At 51.9% G+C, this 15,227-nt stretch overlaps 2 protein-coding genes across 6 annotated transcripts in view; one reads left to right on the top strand and one right to left on the bottom strand.

Moving 5' to 3' along the window:
* The first annotated feature begins 237 nt into the window (after positions 1-237).
* On the top strand, positions 238-13,494 carry NTAN1 (N-terminal asparagine amidase). 5 transcript variants are annotated; one of them, XM_037507565.2, is made up of 10 exons: positions 238-411; positions 5,543-5,645; positions 5,722-5,787; positions 6,071-6,179; positions 7,710-7,783; positions 9,016-9,069; positions 9,587-9,640; positions 10,518-10,615; positions 12,071-12,184; positions 12,531-12,876. In XM_037507565.2, the coding sequence occupies exons 1-10, from the start codon at positions 331-333 to the stop codon at positions 12,708-12,710; spliced, it is 933 nt and encodes a 310-aa protein (XP_037363462.1). In that variant the 5' UTR covers positions 238-330; the 3' UTR covers positions 12,711-12,876. The 5 variants fall into 5 exon arrangements, with proteins under 5 accessions (XP_037363462.1, XP_037363464.1, XP_054549801.1 ...); XM_054693825.1 differs by lacking the exon at positions 12,531-12,876 and adding an exon at positions 13,305-13,494 and having other exon boundaries at positions 319-411; XM_037507566.1 differs by lacking the exon at positions 12,531-12,876 and adding an exon at positions 12,309-12,524 and having other exon boundaries at positions 319-411.
* The window catches only part of PDXDC1 (pyridoxal dependent decarboxylase domain containing 1), a 40,590-nt gene continuing 38,206 nt past the window's right edge, over positions 12,844-15,227 (bottom strand). The window contains exon 23 of the mRNA XM_037507564.2: positions 12,844-15,188. Coding sequence (XP_037363461.1) covers positions 14,929-15,188 — 260 coding nt within the window. The 3' untranslated portion in view covers positions 12,844-14,928. The remainder of the gene's footprint in view (positions 15,189-15,227) is intronic.

The raw sequence follows: 15,227 nt of genomic DNA, 5'->3' as shown, positions 1-15,227 counted from the left end.
CCCCAGCCGGGTGGGTCCCATCCACGCTTTCGGGACTTCGTTTCCCAGCGCCCTTTGCGGCGGAGGCGCCGCCGGCTGCTTCCGCGCTTCTGGACTACATTTCCCGTGAGGTCTTGCGGCTCCGCGCTCGATCTCCTCGGCTTCTTGGGGCCGCGTCGCCTCCGCCAGACTCCATTTCCCGGCGGCGCCCGCGGCGAGGCGGGGCGGGGCGGGGCGCGGCGGGGCGGGCCGGGGCGGGGCGGGCCGGGGCGGCCGGGGGCGGAGGCGGCGGGCGGCCGGGGCTGGGGAGGCCGCCGCCTCCCTGGGCCTGCCGGGGCGGCCGCCTCCGCGATGCCGCTGCTGGTGGAGGGGCGGCGAGTGCGGCTGCCGCAGTCCGCCGGGGACCTGGTCCGAGCCCACCCGCCGCTGGAGGTGAGCGGGGCCGCGCGGGGGCTCGGGGGCCGCGGGAGCCCGCCAGGGGCCGCCCGGACGCGGACTCGGACCTCGGCGCGGGGCCCGGGGCCGGGGCCGCCCCCCGTCCTGGAGGCCCCGGGCGCGTCTGCTGCCCGGGGCGTGGAGGGCACCCGGGGCCCCTCCAGGCGCGGGGCGCGGGCCCAGAGAGGGCGGCGCCGGCCCGGGGCTGCACAGCGTCGCGGCGGCGCCCGGGCCTCCCTCCCCGGCGGCCGCGGCCCGTCCGCGCCTGACCCTGACCCGCCGGCGAATCTGGGCGCCCGTCCTCGCCCCAGGCGCCGGCAGGGGCGCCCCCGCCCCGGCGGGGAGCCTCGCGCCGTCCTGGGGGCGCCTGAAGCAGGGGGTTACCCCCGCGGGCTGCGGCCGGCGTCGGGCAGGGGACCCCGCGGGGCCCGGGGCCTCCCGCCCCCTCTTCTCCCCGGGACGCGAGACCCGGACTCGAGCCCCGGGTCGCGCTCGCAGCCGGAAGAAAGGGACCAGCTTCTCCCCGGCCGGGCCGGTGGAGGACCACGCCCTGATCAAGGGTTTGGTTTTGTTTTCCTGCTATTGTCCTGAAATGGATCTCTGAACCCTTAACCCACGCGCCTGCAGGGACGGTTTGGAAAGGGGTTCCTCCTGTTGGAAAAATTGGGGCCACGTTCCCCTGATCCAGATAAAGGGGAAGCAATCGGTCCAGTGATTAGAGAGCAGAGGAGGAGCCCCCAGTGAATGGGAGGCCTCCGCTGCCCTTCCATTCAGAGCATTTAGTCTAGATGGGGACGGGATGTTTTTAATCAAAGGGTGACACAGAAATCACGAGTGGTTAAGTGCCACGAAGCAAGCTTGTCCCCTTTCACTGAGACGTCAAGTGCAGGAACTTGACCGAGCGTGTGGACTCAGGGACTGTGTGGACTCAGGGACTGCGTAGACTGCACTCAGGGACTGTGTATGTTGAGGTTTCCAGCCAACGGGCAGTTGCAGAGTTTGCAATTGTTTTGTCTGCCTACTTGTTTGGATCATTCTCCCTCTGCCCTGTGTCCCAGAGTGTAAGCCTCCTGCAGGCAGAGAAGGGGTGTGCTTTGTAGCCCGTGGCCTAGAGTCCTTGCTGGATACATGTCTGTTCTATAAACGGGGCAGAATGACCCGAGGATGATCCGGAGGGTGAGGCAGAGTTGCTGGCCGGCAGCAGGGGACAGTGCTGTGAGTGTCCGCGTGCGTTTCGAGAGCTCACTGGTGATAGAGCCCACGCAGGCCCGGCCCCTGGGCAGTAGGCGGCCTCCCGTGTCACTGGCACACATTAGCTGGTGACGTCAGGAGTGGGACTCACCACGGGAAACAGTTCCAGAGCCTGAAGACACTAGTGACACTTTGTCGTCTTGTCTGCTTGAAAATTTCCACGATAAATGTTAGAAAGCTCAGTGGCTGAGGCAGCAACTGAGTGTGGAGGGCGGCTCGCCTTGAAGAGCTTTCGGTCTGCTCAAGAGACTTGACCTGGAAAGGCTGGTAGTGGGGACCATTTGGAGGGACAGGAATGTGTAGGGTGGGTCACTATGCAGTGACCGCAGGGACGGCCGGAGGCATGAGAATGATTTCCAAAGGAAAAGGGGGAGAATATTCTAGGCGCACGGGGTGGGGGGGGCACAGAGCTGAGGGCCAAGTGGGAGCAGAGGGAGTGGGGGCAATAAACCAGAGAGGTGAGTCCTCCGAGATCAAAGGGGTTCAGGTGGACCTTTCAACTAGTGAGCAGCGGGGAGAAATGAAAGGCTTCATAATTTTCCCAGAGCAAGTCGTGGGCCCCCATTTCTAGGAAAATAGAGATATCAAAAAGAAGATTTTTGATAGGAAAACAAATATTTGTGACCACAGTCATTCTTCACGTTTTGGTAAAAAAACCCTTCCAGAAGTTCACCTTGATATGTGATATACTTTTAAAGTGCTCTAGAATGTGTCATTTTCCTGTAACAATGCGCGAGTGTGCAGCACCGGCAGCTGTAAGCCTGTCTGTAGCTGTGCCTGGCTTAGAAAAAGAGAAACAAGAAAAATAAATGATGCCTAGACATGTATGGAGCACCAAAGTAGGTGCTGTTGCTGTTCCTAGTTTACTGATGAGGACTGTGGGCCATAGAGAGGTTGGGTAAGTTCCCCAATCTCCCCCAGCTTGTTAGTGGTGAAGCCTGGCCTGGAACCCTGCCTTTGACTCTAGCTTACGGTAGCCACTGACCACATGTGGCTATTTACAGGTTGGTTAAAATTAAGTGAAATTTGAAAACCAGGCTCTAGGTAGCACTGGCCACAGTTATGTGCATAACAGCCACGTGTGGCAGGTGCTATAGGCTTGCCATCGCTGCAGAAAGTTCCAGTGGGCAATACATCTGCAGCCTGTGCCCTTGACCAGTCACTGGATGCACAGTAACCAGTCCTGTGCCATCTTGCTAGATGGTTCCGTAGAACTCTGCACTGTGAATGCATCACAACTTAGTTCCTGCTTTTAGGCATGCAGGAGTATAGTCTTGCACCGTTATGAACACTCACAGACCTAATCTCTAAACTCCTGTAATTATTGCAAATGAATTACTGGACTCAGAGGTGTTTTTTTTTTTTTTTTTTTTTTAAAGACTTATTTTATACAAGAGCCGGGGTACAGGCCAGATGCGTGGGAGGATGAGAGGATTCACCAGAGACAGAGCGGGGAGCAGAACAGGCAGATGGACCGAAATACGCTGCTGAGGGGAGCAGCGGGGAGACAGGAGAGGTCTGCCGCGCCATGTGGGTCAGCTCCCTGGCTGGGGATCGAACTCAAGCCGCAGATGCTGGCGATAGCTTCATAGTGCTGAGATTTTAACCCCTTATGCCACTATTTTTAAAAGCAGGATTGACGGGCCCTGGCAGCAGGGGCGAGGGCAGGAGCTGATCCTGGGGACGCAGCTGAGTGACTGACAGGGGGCACCACCCATGGCAGTGGCAGTGGGGAGGGGGGCACAGCCCGTGGGAGGCCTGCCTGGGAGCCAGGGTTTACATTTTGAAGTGGCTGGAAAAAAAATCAGAGAATATTTTGTAACATGTGAAATTGTATGAAAGCCAAGGTTTGGTGTCTGTCTCCCACAAGTATATGAAGCCACGTGCCTTTGCTGAAAGCATCTGGGTTGCTTTCAGGCTGTCACAGAGCTGAGCACCCCCAGAGCTGGCAGAACCCCAACGATTTACTATCTGGCCCTGTTCAGAAAGAAGAGCGCTGACCCCAGGTGACCAGAGCGCCCTTGAGTAGGAACTGGGAGGACAGGGGGAGACGGGGAAGAGGATTTTTAGTGAATCTTAGTGTCCAGAGAAGTTGAGAAAACTGGGGCCCCTTTAATTTGAGGAAGGATGCGCGTTTGTAAAGTCTTTTCCACGAGAAGTTGGGCTCACGCGCTTCATGCGGCGGAGCCCCGGGCAGCCTCCTCTCTGCTCCTCTCTCCCGAGGATTTATGCTGGTTTCTCGGGGAACTGGGAGGAGCTGTGTTTAAGAGAAAGGTTTTTGTCTTGGGTGTGAAAGTGATTGTTTTTCACACTTAGCTTTGCTTTTGGTTGGTGACCTGGTTGTGAGCACGAGTGGTCAAAAGGTGCCTTTTCCTTCCTATCTTTTCTTCCCTCAAAGAGTAAAGCAAAAAGTGAGCCCTGACTGGAGGAACCATAAGGACATCCTGCCTGCTCCTTGGTGGGATTTTGAGTTTAGGGGAGAAGCGGTGTGAAAACGAGGCCCCTTGTTCTGGCTTCTGGAACAGTCGGCCGCACGTGGTTCTCATTGACTTGCCGGCTGATCTGCCTGTGCCCCGCGGTTCTCTTAACCCTCGGTTTTACTTTTCTTCTTTTGACAAGAGGCAATAATGTGGAGAGACCAGGTAAAACCGAGTAACTTCCCTTAGTTCATTTCTTAAGCTGAGGGACTGGTCTCGTGCGTGTGACTGTGTTGTTTCCAGTGAATGGAACTTCCTCAGAAGAAGAGCACGCTCATTCCTCAAGCTGGTCGTTAGGGTTCTCACATGGCCAGCACGTCATTAAGTCCCTGAGCACCGGTCACGAGCAGTAGCAAGAAGCCTGAAGTCGGCTAGAAAAGCCTCTCCCGTCCCCACGCCGCCCGGTGCCCTCTGTCTACTCAGTTCAGATTTTGTTCATTCCAGAGCTTATTTCTTGTCAGTAAAAAGGAAATGGTTACATACCAGTGTGGTATCAATTTGACATTTTTGAAAAAAAATTTTAATTCAGTTGTGAAAGAATTGAATCCCCCGCGTTGTGCCCCCGCCCCGGCTCCCTACGGAAGAATTCACACACACACTCCGTTGGAGAAAAGCTTTGACACCCGATAGTCACGGCCCTTTCAGACATTTGCTTGTTGACATGCCGCTGGGTGTTCTGCCCTGGTCCTGACCCGTCCCGGAGCCCGTAGACAAGAGGGGCGCGCCGCGGCCGCCCGCTCTGCCCTCCCAGCCCGGGGCTGCTGGGGAGGCTCCTGCCGGTGTTTTTTCCTGTGGAGGAACATTTGAGTCTTGTCCCCACAGTTTGTTTATAGCTTGAAAATGTTTTGTACTTTTTTGTGTGTCTTGTTTTTCAGTCACCATTTCAGCCGCGCGCCAGGGCCTTCATTTTCCCCGACCCACAGCCGTGGCCGTGAGCCCCGCGTCTCTTACCCGTGCGGCTGTCGCCCTGGCGTCTTGCCTTCTCCTGACGCGGGATGAGGGTTTGGGCCACTTCCTTGCTGCGCATTTCCAGCAGCAGGACTAGACTGGGGGTAGGCAGGGCTTCGCCCTTTCCTCTTTCCAGAGGGTAAAGAGGGGGACGTGGACTCGGGGTCCCTTGTCAGGTCTCTGCGTCTTATCTCCACTCTTTAGTGAAGATGGTGAAGAAGGATTTTGCATCTTCTTTCAAAGGCACTAGGACCTTCCTTTATAGGTTAAAAAAAGACCAGCACCTCGTTGCTCTCTCTGCGCGCGTCCACGTGACAGCTGCTCCTTTGAGTCCCGCCTTCCTGTCAGCGGCGCCTCGCACCTCTCCCTCCTTGAGCGCCGCTCGCGCCACCCTCCAGCTCTTCATCCCACACTAATTTCCATCACTATTTTATTTTTTTTTAATTAAACAGGAAAGAGCCAGACTTCTCAGAGGTCAGTCTGTTCAGCAAGTGGGACCCCAGGGCCTTCTGTATGTTCAGCAAAGAGAGCTTGCAGTGACCTCCCCAAAGGATGGTAGGTTAGGAAGCAGTGAATTGGGCGCTATCCCAGAAGGCTGTTGGATATTTTATTTTATTTCTTTTTTAAACAGGCTCCATCTCCATTCTGGGTTCTGATGATGCTACCACTTGTCACATTGTGGTCCTGAGGCACACAGGTATGACGACGGGCAGGAGACCGTCACTTAAGCTGCCCACGCTCGGGACCCGTAATTTGCGTTTCCTGGCGTCCCATTTGAACTGGACTGTGCTTACCTTTCTCTCGTCTGCATGGCACCTCCCTCTCGCCCTGGTCTGAAAGGGTTGGCTGGGCAGCACAGACCTATCTCTCTCTCTCACAGGCGATGCGGGACGAGGCGGTCTGAGTGCCCAGCAGCAGCCGTGGCCTGCTTCCTCCGTCCCCCGCGGGAATAACGCGAGTCGTTTCACCTTGTTCCTCAGGTAACGGGGCCACCTGCTTGACACACTGCGATGGATCCGACACCAAAGCCGAGGTCCCCCTGATCATGAACTCCATAAAGTCCTTTTCCGACCACGCTCAGTGTGGAAGGTGAGCCGCGCCTACTGTGCTGTGCGCGTGATCCCGGAGCTGGCCCCGTGGGGGAGGCTGCAGCGCGCCCCCCGCGGCCGCGTCCCCAGCTGCTGTGAAGGGCGGGGGTCCAGGCTGGGGCACAGTGTGGGTTGCAGATGGGAACCTGACGGCGAACCTGTACTTCCCCTCCAGTGGTGTTCTTCTAGATGTGCTGTTAGACTGCAGAAGGGGTGCTCTCCTCCCCGGGGATGTTTTGTTGGGTGCTTCCTGTGAGCACGCACTGTCTGTGCCAGAGCGGACCGCCTGCCCCCAGGCCTTCCTGCTCTAAAGCAAGGAGACATCCAGTGAGCGAGATAGGAAGGACTGTGGGGAAAACAAGGCAGGGGAACGGGGGTGGGGTGGGGTGGGGATGGGGGGCGCTGAGCTGCCACCCCTTGCCCCCATCCCCGTCCCGTCATGAGGGGCGTATGCCGCTGAGAGCAGCTCACCCGGAGTCGTGTGGCCGGGTAGGCAGGGCAGCGGCAGCCTGGGACAGCAGTGCCGTGAGGCCGGTGCTCACACCAGGCCCCTCTCCTTCCTCAGGCGTGGCCGCCATTATTTGCAGTCTGAGGTCAGCCCTGAGGGAACCGTCCCGGTCAGTTGCAGTTCATAGAACCGCAGGGATTGAACAGAAAAGCAGCCGCCTCCCTGTCAGTTTCTCTGGCGTGACAGAATGGTCTTAACCTGGATTCCTTTCTGCCTGGGGCTGGGCGGCAGACCAGACTCAGGGGCAGCCACTCCTCTCCCCCTTAATGTTCATTCATGGCCGACTGATGCTCTGGCCTGGGCTGGGCACACAGCGGATTCTGGCTTATTCTCAGGAAGGGATTGTCGGCAGAAGGCAGCGTGAAATACGGCCGCACTTCCCTAAGCACGAGTTCCCCGGATATTGGGGATGGTGGGAAGGGGGTCAGTAGACAAATGAGCACGGGAAAGTTGGGGTGGAGCAGTTTTCCCGCCTGTAGGACTTTGAGGGGCTGTTCTGTGCTCATGTACATGCCCACATGCCCAGAGAGGGCTGCCAGGAGGCAGCTTCCCAGACTTAGTATCTTACCTCACGAACCCCTTTCCTGTCTCACTTGGCCTGTGTTCAGGGGCCGTGCGGCTAGGGGGCCCGGGCCTGTGCTTTTGAAAGATAAAGGAAAGCTCTGCAGGCAGGACGGGTTGGAGGGGCAGCCCTCGCAGAGCTGGTGCCCTTCCTGTCTCAGAACTGGTCCCCTCAGCTAAGATGGACTTGGGGCGTATCCCCCCGAGGGTGGCTAGTTTTCCAAGCAGGAGTTGGCTCTCACCCTGGGGCGTAGCGTGTGTGAAGGCTAGAGCCCCTGGGTCATGAGGCACCTGGGCAGGGCCCACAGGGAGCCGCGCCCTTTCCCCAGTGGCCCACACAGCTGTCTTCTGTATGTGCCGGGGCACAGACAAGGCCTGGAAGCACGTGAGAACCAGCGCTCATGGAAGCTGGGAATTAAAATGCAAAGCAAAACGTCTAACCACCCTCTGTCTCTCTGCCAGGCTGGAAGTGCACCTCGTGGGAGGCTTCAGTGACGACAGGCAGTTGTCACAAAAACTTACTCATCAGCTTCTTAGTAAGTTCACTGTTTTTTCCTTCAAAGTTGATAAAAATTTGTAAAAATCCCAAAACCTAAAACCTAAGAGGAGCCAACCTGAGTGGATGACACACAGTCCTGTTCCCCTAGGATCTTAGATAAAGACCAAATAGCTAAGAGAGAAATTTCTAAGCACCGAGGGTGGGTGGGGACAAGATTTTCTTTTAAAATAGTTAACACGGTTCAGAATAATGAATGCTCAATTGTGAAAAAACATTATCACCCTCCTGGCAGAAATGTCCACTTTAATCTGCAGAAAATTAAAATGACACCACTTTCCCCTATTAGCCAGTATCTAAAAGGGGGGAAATAAAAGCCTTTGTTCTGTGTTGTTTAGCATGAGGCCTCTTCGAGGCCGTGAAGAGGCACTTTCCGGGGGCCCTGGAGCTGGGTAGCCAGTCAGGAGAGCAACTTGGCATCCTGCTTGGGTCTTAAAAGGTTCATAGCCTTTGACCCAGTAATCTCCCTGCTGGGACTCTAAGGAAATAACCTGAACTGTGCAGTGTGATACCAGAGACAAGCAGGGAACAGTAACAGGAAATATTCCCATGTTTGTTAGCAGAGGATAGTTCCGTGCCCACACAAGTGAGCATGAAGAGGTTTAGATTACATGGGAAAGTACATAATGTAACGAAAAATTATGTGAACTCAGCTGTGCACAGGAAAATATGGAGGAAAACACAGTAAGCAGCGCTAGACGGTGGGCATTAAAAGCCCACATAGACCTAGTGTTCTTCTGACTTTTCCAGATATTTTTACAATGATCTGACTTTTTTAATGACTCTGATAATCAAAAAGTGTTACTAAAAGGAGAGTAAATATTTCTTCTGAGTTGGTTTGTCTCCTTGGCCAGTTTCCTCTGGCTGAGGCTAGGACTTGGCTGTCAGCGGTAGGCGGGTTCTCGGGACCCGGATGAGGGTGGTGGGACAGGCGGCCCAGTGGGCTTCTGGTCCTGCCCCCTTCCTCACTTTTTTTTTTTAAGATTTACTTATGCATACAGGAACTGGGGTACAGGCCAGAGGTGCGGAAGATGAGAGGATTCACCAGAGACAGAGGGGGGAACAGAACAGGCAGATTCGCTGAAACACACAGCTGAGGGGAGCAGCGGGCGAGTCAGGAGAGGTCTGCTGCGCCTCCCCTTCCTCACTTGCTCAGCTTTGTTCTGCTTCTAGGAACTATTTTGACATCCAATTTTAAACTTCTAATTGCAGATGAATTTGACAGACAAGAAGATGACATTCACCTAGTGACACTGTGTGTGACAGGTAAGTTCTGTCGTCTTTCCCAAAAGCAAGCTTAGATTTCAGCAACATTTTGCCCTGGCCCTTAACACAGGACCTGGCGGGGGTGCCTCGGTCTCTGGTGCTTTGCTGACTTTGGGTTCTGCTTTTCCCGCTGCTGGAAGGGCCTTCCCTCCTCCTCGGTGTCCACCTCACTTCCGACCTTGGTTGAGGGGCTGGGCTCCCTCCAGTGTAACCCGTCTTACTCCAGGGTTGGAAGTACAGGCCTCCAGGGAAGAAGGGTCCAGACCTCAGGGAGGGCCTCTGCCAGCAGCTGTTGGTTCCACTAAACCCTACTCTGGGAGCTCAGCAGGGACAGACAGAGTCCTTGTCATCTTGACACGCCCCTTGGTGGCGGGGGTGGGGTGGGGGTGGGGTGGGGTGGGGGGGGTGAGGAGGGTGGGTGTGTGTGTCTTTCATGGCCTCTGTTACAGAAAAGGAAGCAGTTGTTTAGCATTTCTTTGAAACTGGGTCTTAAAAATTCTTCTTTTCTGTTTGTTAGAATTAAATGACCGGAAAGAAAATGAAAACCATTTCCCCATCATTTATGGCATTGGTGAGTAGCGCTTGTGAGAGGTGGACGCGCGGCCAGGGCAGGCTCTGGGGCAGGCTGACTTAGTGACCCCTGGCTGCGGTACGTCCCAGCCCACACTCAAGTCCTGGCTCTGTGTATGTGGGGCACCCAAGCTTTACCTGTAGCTTTTGTCAACAAAGTAGGGAAAATGTCACGTCCCCAAGCTCACGAAAACAAGGCAGCAAATGTAACACGTAGGCAGAGTCATCCTGAGGGGAGCTGCCTGGTGTCAGAGTCTGTGTAGCCTGTGGAGGCAGCGGTGCTGTTCTAGGGCCGGTGTCCTGGGGGTGGGCACATGGGCATTTGAATCTATTTATATACTGGGGATCAGGTAAGGTTTTGATGGTGAACGAAGATCCTGCAAAGTGCAAAACTGAGGCTAGAGAAAACCCAGAGCCGCTTCCCTCCTGGCAGGCGCTGGGACTGAGGGCGAGATGACACTGGCAGCATCTGCAGAGTTCTTCCCCACATCTGTGGTGGTGTTTATTTAGCCAGGAGGTGGGCACACAGGTGTTCATTATTTTCTAGACCTTTCTGTGTCTGAAATACTTAGTGAAAATTGAAACAAAAACCTCCAACTTGGCCAATATCAGAGGCCACCACCACCCTCCCCTCCAGCCTCTAGGAGCTGGCACTGTCAGTGGTAGCGCCCAGTCGGGTATAGTCTTACCTTGTGCAGCTTCAAGGTCGACTCCCCTCTCCAGGAAGGCAAGCTGCAGACACGGGTCGTTCTGTTCAGTTTCCAGTCTTGTCTCCTAGGAGACTCCCTGGCCTACATTGTGTAGGGTAGAATGCAGGGCGGTGCAAACCTTCCGATTTTGTCTTTCATCAATTCCAAGTCACCGTGTTGTCCTCACAGCTGTCAACATTAGAACCGCAGAGATTTACAGAGCCTCCTTCCAAGACCGAGGCCCCGAAGAGGAGCTGCGGGCTGCACGCGCTCTCACAGGCGGACCCGTGAGTTTCAGTTCAGCCTGTGTGAAGTGGGGTGGTGCGGGGAGGCAGCAGATTGCAGAGCCTCGAGTTTGTAGCTCTCACAGATGACAGGTTGCTGTCAGCTTAAAAAAACTTTGATAATTCAACTTTGACTTTATTGCTCTTGTTTTAATTATAAAGGTTTTGTATAGATCTCCTATACAATTATAAAATTGTATGGGTTTCCTTAGTGTTATGAAAAAGCACGTGGTTATAGAAGTAAAAGCAATTGTGATCATAGCAGATACAGATTTTAAATAGTTATATCAGCTTCTTTAAAGCTGGAAATGACCAGGGAGCAGCATGTGCACATGTGCGTACACACACACACACACACACACGTGCTCATACGCACACATGCTCATACACACACATGCTCATACCCACATGTTCTTGAATGAATGTTTTTAGGTTGTGAGGGCAAAACCCCAGTTTTCTACCTTGAAGGCTTAGGGGAAGGTGCTATGAACCCCTGCACTGGGGATTTAAAGAGAACAAGCCCTTCGACTTTGTAGGAACCTTATCTCTAAAGACCCCACAAAGCAGGGAAGGGCAGGCAATCTGTTAGCACAGCACGACTAACCTGTGGAGTTATCCAGTCACTTTGAAAGTCTGATTACCTTCGGGTGCTTTTCAACTAAACATTTTAAAAGTTACAAAAATAAAAATCCAAGACTCACATTATGTTTGAGGAATGGGCATAAGAATGAGTTAAAAATGCTTAAAATGTGGGAAAAAAATGGCCCTCAGAGCACCCACCAAATATCTGACTTATGAAATGCTGACATTGTCATTGGAGAAGAATGCTTGGATTCAGTGTGCTATTTTGTCAACTCTTTAACATTTTTAGGATTCTTTTTTCAATTTCTCAAGTAGTATCACTGCCCAGATTTAGCTAAGAGTCAGAAGATCTCAGTCCTAGTAACCAAGATTGACCAGTGCTGGTTAAGCTGAAAATTACCATTGGCAAGTTTGGGGATTCCAGGAATTGATCATAAAGCAAAAAAGCACTTTTACAGATTTTGTTTCTCGACGTGGAACAAGGCACCGGTGTGCTTCTGAGTGTCTGTTAGGTGTTGGGGGTGGGGGGTGAGTTCTGTCGTAGTGAAGAACATGGACCTAGATACACACAGGCTTTGAGTCCCAAATTTGATGCTTGCTCAACATGTGCCCGTGGGCAGCATGTAGTCTGGGCCAAACGGGGACGAGTGGCACCTTCCTGCAGGGCTATTGTTTGGATTAAACAAAATAATCTATGTCACCCACAGAGTGCATTGCCAGACACGATGGACATATTCAGTAAGCAGCAGTTTGTTACTACGAGACAGGACTTTCCAGAAGCTTACCCCTCAGACTGCACTGCAGCCTGCATCAGCTGTAGGGTTTGAGAAGGTGATAACATTCCCTAAATTCTAGCCTCGACATGCTCTTTTTCAGATGGTTAGCATTTATGATGCAAAGGCTGAACAACTTCGTATAGGACCGTACTCATGGATGCCATTTCCACATCTGGATTTCTGGTTGCAGCAAGATGATAAGCAAATACTAGAGGTGAGAATTTACAGGTTAGGTAAATCTTAACTCTCTGGACCCTGGTTTCTCATCTTTAAGGGGAAAAACAGGTTTAGGCTAGATAACAACTGCGTTTCCTTCAGTGCGTGTAATTTGTTTTTAGGATGCATCCATCGGTAGATCCCACTTAACTGCTATATCCTGAAAATAAGTAATGTCCTGGACAGACAATTGCTTGATGAAGACCAGCTGCCTTTTTTCTTAATAGTGACCTGAGACCATCCTGATGAATTAAAGAACACAGACACTTCACTTTTTGCATTTCTGTGACAGCAGGAATAGACTGAAGATAGCTTTCTCATGCCCCAATCTTGTTTTTTTCCAGAACCTTTCTACTTCGCCTCTGGCTGAGCCCCCCCACTTTGTTGAACACATTAGATCTACCTTGATGTTTTTAAAAAAATACCCATCTCCAGCTAACACACTGTTTCCTGGAAATAAAGCTCTGCTCTACAAAAAAAATGAAGATGGCTTATGGGAAAAGATCTCTTCTCCAGGAAGCTAAAACAGGATTTACCAAAGAAAGCGACTTTCTGGCACAAGACCACCGGGGTGGGGGGCTAGCGGGGAGCTGGAGAGAATCTGGAACCCACTCTGCTGAGTCTTAGGTCTCCTCCCTCCTCAGTCTTTCAAATGATTTTCAAAATAAAATCTTATTTTGGCAAAGGCAATTGTTCAGGTTTATTTTTAACATGACTAAAAAGTTGATTTCCAGCTTTTTCTTTGATTAGTTATAAGAGGTGGAGGAGGCGCCCACCATGCTGTTCTGTCAGCAGCTATTTCAGATACTTAGTATTTCCCATTCTGCTAAGGAAGAGATATTATACCTGAGTTAAAAACCACTTTAACTCAATTTATACGTCGCAGATACTTTTTGCCGCCAAATATTTTAGAAACATCAAATCCAAACATACTTCAGATGAATGAGACGAAAGGTTCAGAAGGAGAAAAACCTTACTGTTTGACAATATGGTTCTCTCTAAAATAGGTAATTTCTTTTGAGACTAAATTTAATCTGAGAATTATACAAAGCCACTGGTAAATCTGTAAGTTGTGGAGGTCATTAAAATTGTGGTAATTATGCAAACTATGTTTTCAGAAGCCTTTGTTTTGCTGAGTTGCTATCCAAACGGAAGTCACCGTGCAGATGAGGAGTGAGACTTGTGACTGAACTCGCTGCTAACAATTTCAAGAACCTTTATTGAAACCAACATTCAAATAGTATCTCAAGGGTGAAATTCTGTTTCAGCAAAACCAATTTAACAATTCCAAATATATATAAAAACATTTAAAAATGAATCTTGTTAAAGGTGATAATTTCCCCTTCCCCTACTTTATCTGCTATATACTTCATTGCACCAAATAAACAGGGAAGTTTTTGTTTAATCATCTGCACCCCACCCCCCAAAGAAAAGGAAATTGCACTTTGACAAGAGCCAAGTGTCAGAAATCACATCAAATTAGAAAGCAATTATAACTTAATGTGGTTAGAACTAAGGCTTCCGATCCTCTCGTCCACAACCCAGTCCAATGCCCCACGGGCCTGAGGTCTCCCCTAGCCTGACTTGGCTGGACTGGAAGGCACAGGGCCCGTTGCCGATGGTGAGGGAAGCAACGCAGTGCTTTCTGGGAAGGTAGCCACGAGCAGTGATCAAGGGCTCACTTGCAGTTATTTCAGCAGTAGTCTGGCTTGATCGCCTTTGAAAGATGACTTTTTTCTGGTTCTTGTTTCTGAGTTGGGCCTAAAAGGGTGAGCTGCTAGTGGAACAGAAGCTGCAGAAGCTCCTGTGGAACAGGTGGAAGGTACATTCTGCAGGGCAAACACCTAGGGCTACACAGTGTGGTCGCCGTCAGGCTCTGAGGGGCTGCAGCTATCGGGTTTCTGATAGCAGACGTAGAAATGTGCACAGCCTGTACTCATGTGCCAATTTAAAAGCTTTCCCAGTATTTAAAAATATATATGGTCAAGAAGAGTCTTTACATTCACTCTTAATAGGCGAGTCCTTTAATCTGTTTATAAACTGCATATAAAGGAGAAGTGGATTTGCGGCAGAGGGAAGTACAGGCGAAGCACTGCCCGCTCTAGCTGGCTAGAGAGTCCTGCCACCGCCCCGTGGACAGTCCTTACTTAGGTCTCCAGGGAAAGCAGCAGCTGGGGAGGGTAGGAGAGGGTGTCTCACACTTTTTTACAGTCCCCTCGAAACCCATTCTCCTTCAAGTCTAACGCAGTCCAGTTCTCTATTGCAACCTGATTAAACAACTAGGGTAGGCAGCCGAGGGGGCTGCCTGCCTCACCCTGCAGCAGCAAGCAGAGAACCCGGAGAGTTCTGCAGAAAGCTGTCTTACCAAAAAGTCACCATGTGCAAACTAATGTCTTAACGCTTACATTTAAAAAGATAACAGCAGGTGTTTCAAGTGGCAAGCACTTGAAATTTTAAGTGAATTCTTTGTGAATAAAAGTGTTTATGGTAAACATGGGGGAAATATGTTACTATAGCTGGGTAGACAGTCACAATAGTTGTTGATGGTTCTACATCCCATAAAATTAGACAAGTCAGTTGCCCTCCTGCACACCCTGGCTTTCAGGCATATCTTTGTGCAAAAATCCCAGTTAAGCACAAATACTAATTTCTCGAATTAGCATGTGGCACAGTTCACATTCTCGGTATAACCACATCTTCCCTGAAACAGTATTCAGTACAGTCTCAAACCAACACTGAATCTTATCTTAAGCTCTCCAGTTCTTCTACCTGTGGGTGGTCATCTTCTGGGTGCTGGGCCCCATTTGGGAGGGCCCCAGTCTGCTCTGCTTCCTGCGTGGTGGGAGTCCCTGGGTGTGGCTCGGAGCCGTTGGCTTCCAGGGCATCTTGCTCCGGCCCCCCAGACAGGTGCTCCTTCTCCAGGTCTTCAATGTGGCTGACTGAGCTGGTCTCACTCAGAGCGTCGGCGGAACCTCGTAAGGGCTTTTTAAAGGGCTTCTGGCCTACAGAAAGAAGGGGTGAAGTACCAGAAGCTTCATGAA

Source organism: Talpa occidentalis, unplaced genomic scaffold (assembly GCF_014898055.3).
Source record: "Talpa occidentalis isolate TD23 unplaced genomic scaffold, MPIMG_talOcc4v2.1 talOcc4.12, whole genome shotgun sequence".
NCBI classification, from domain to species: domain Eukaryota; kingdom Metazoa; phylum Chordata; class Mammalia; order Eulipotyphla; family Talpidae; genus Talpa; species Talpa occidentalis.
This window is presented reverse-complemented; position numbering and strand designations above follow the sequence as displayed.

Excerpts from the sequence above, each read along its gene's own strand:
- NTAN1 (XM_037507565.2), top strand. The coding sequence starts at position 331 with ATGCCGCTGCTGGTGGAGGGGCGGCGAGTGCGGCTGCCGCAGTCCGCC. Across the intron at positions 7,784-9,015 it reads ACTTACTCATCAGCTTCTTA|ATGAATTTGACAGACAAGAA; the intron begins GTAAGTTCACTG and ends TTCTAATTGCAG. Across the intron at positions 9,641-10,517 it reads CCCCATCATTTATGGCATTG|CTGTCAACATTAGAACCGCA; the intron begins GTGAGTAGCGCT and ends TTGTCCTCACAG.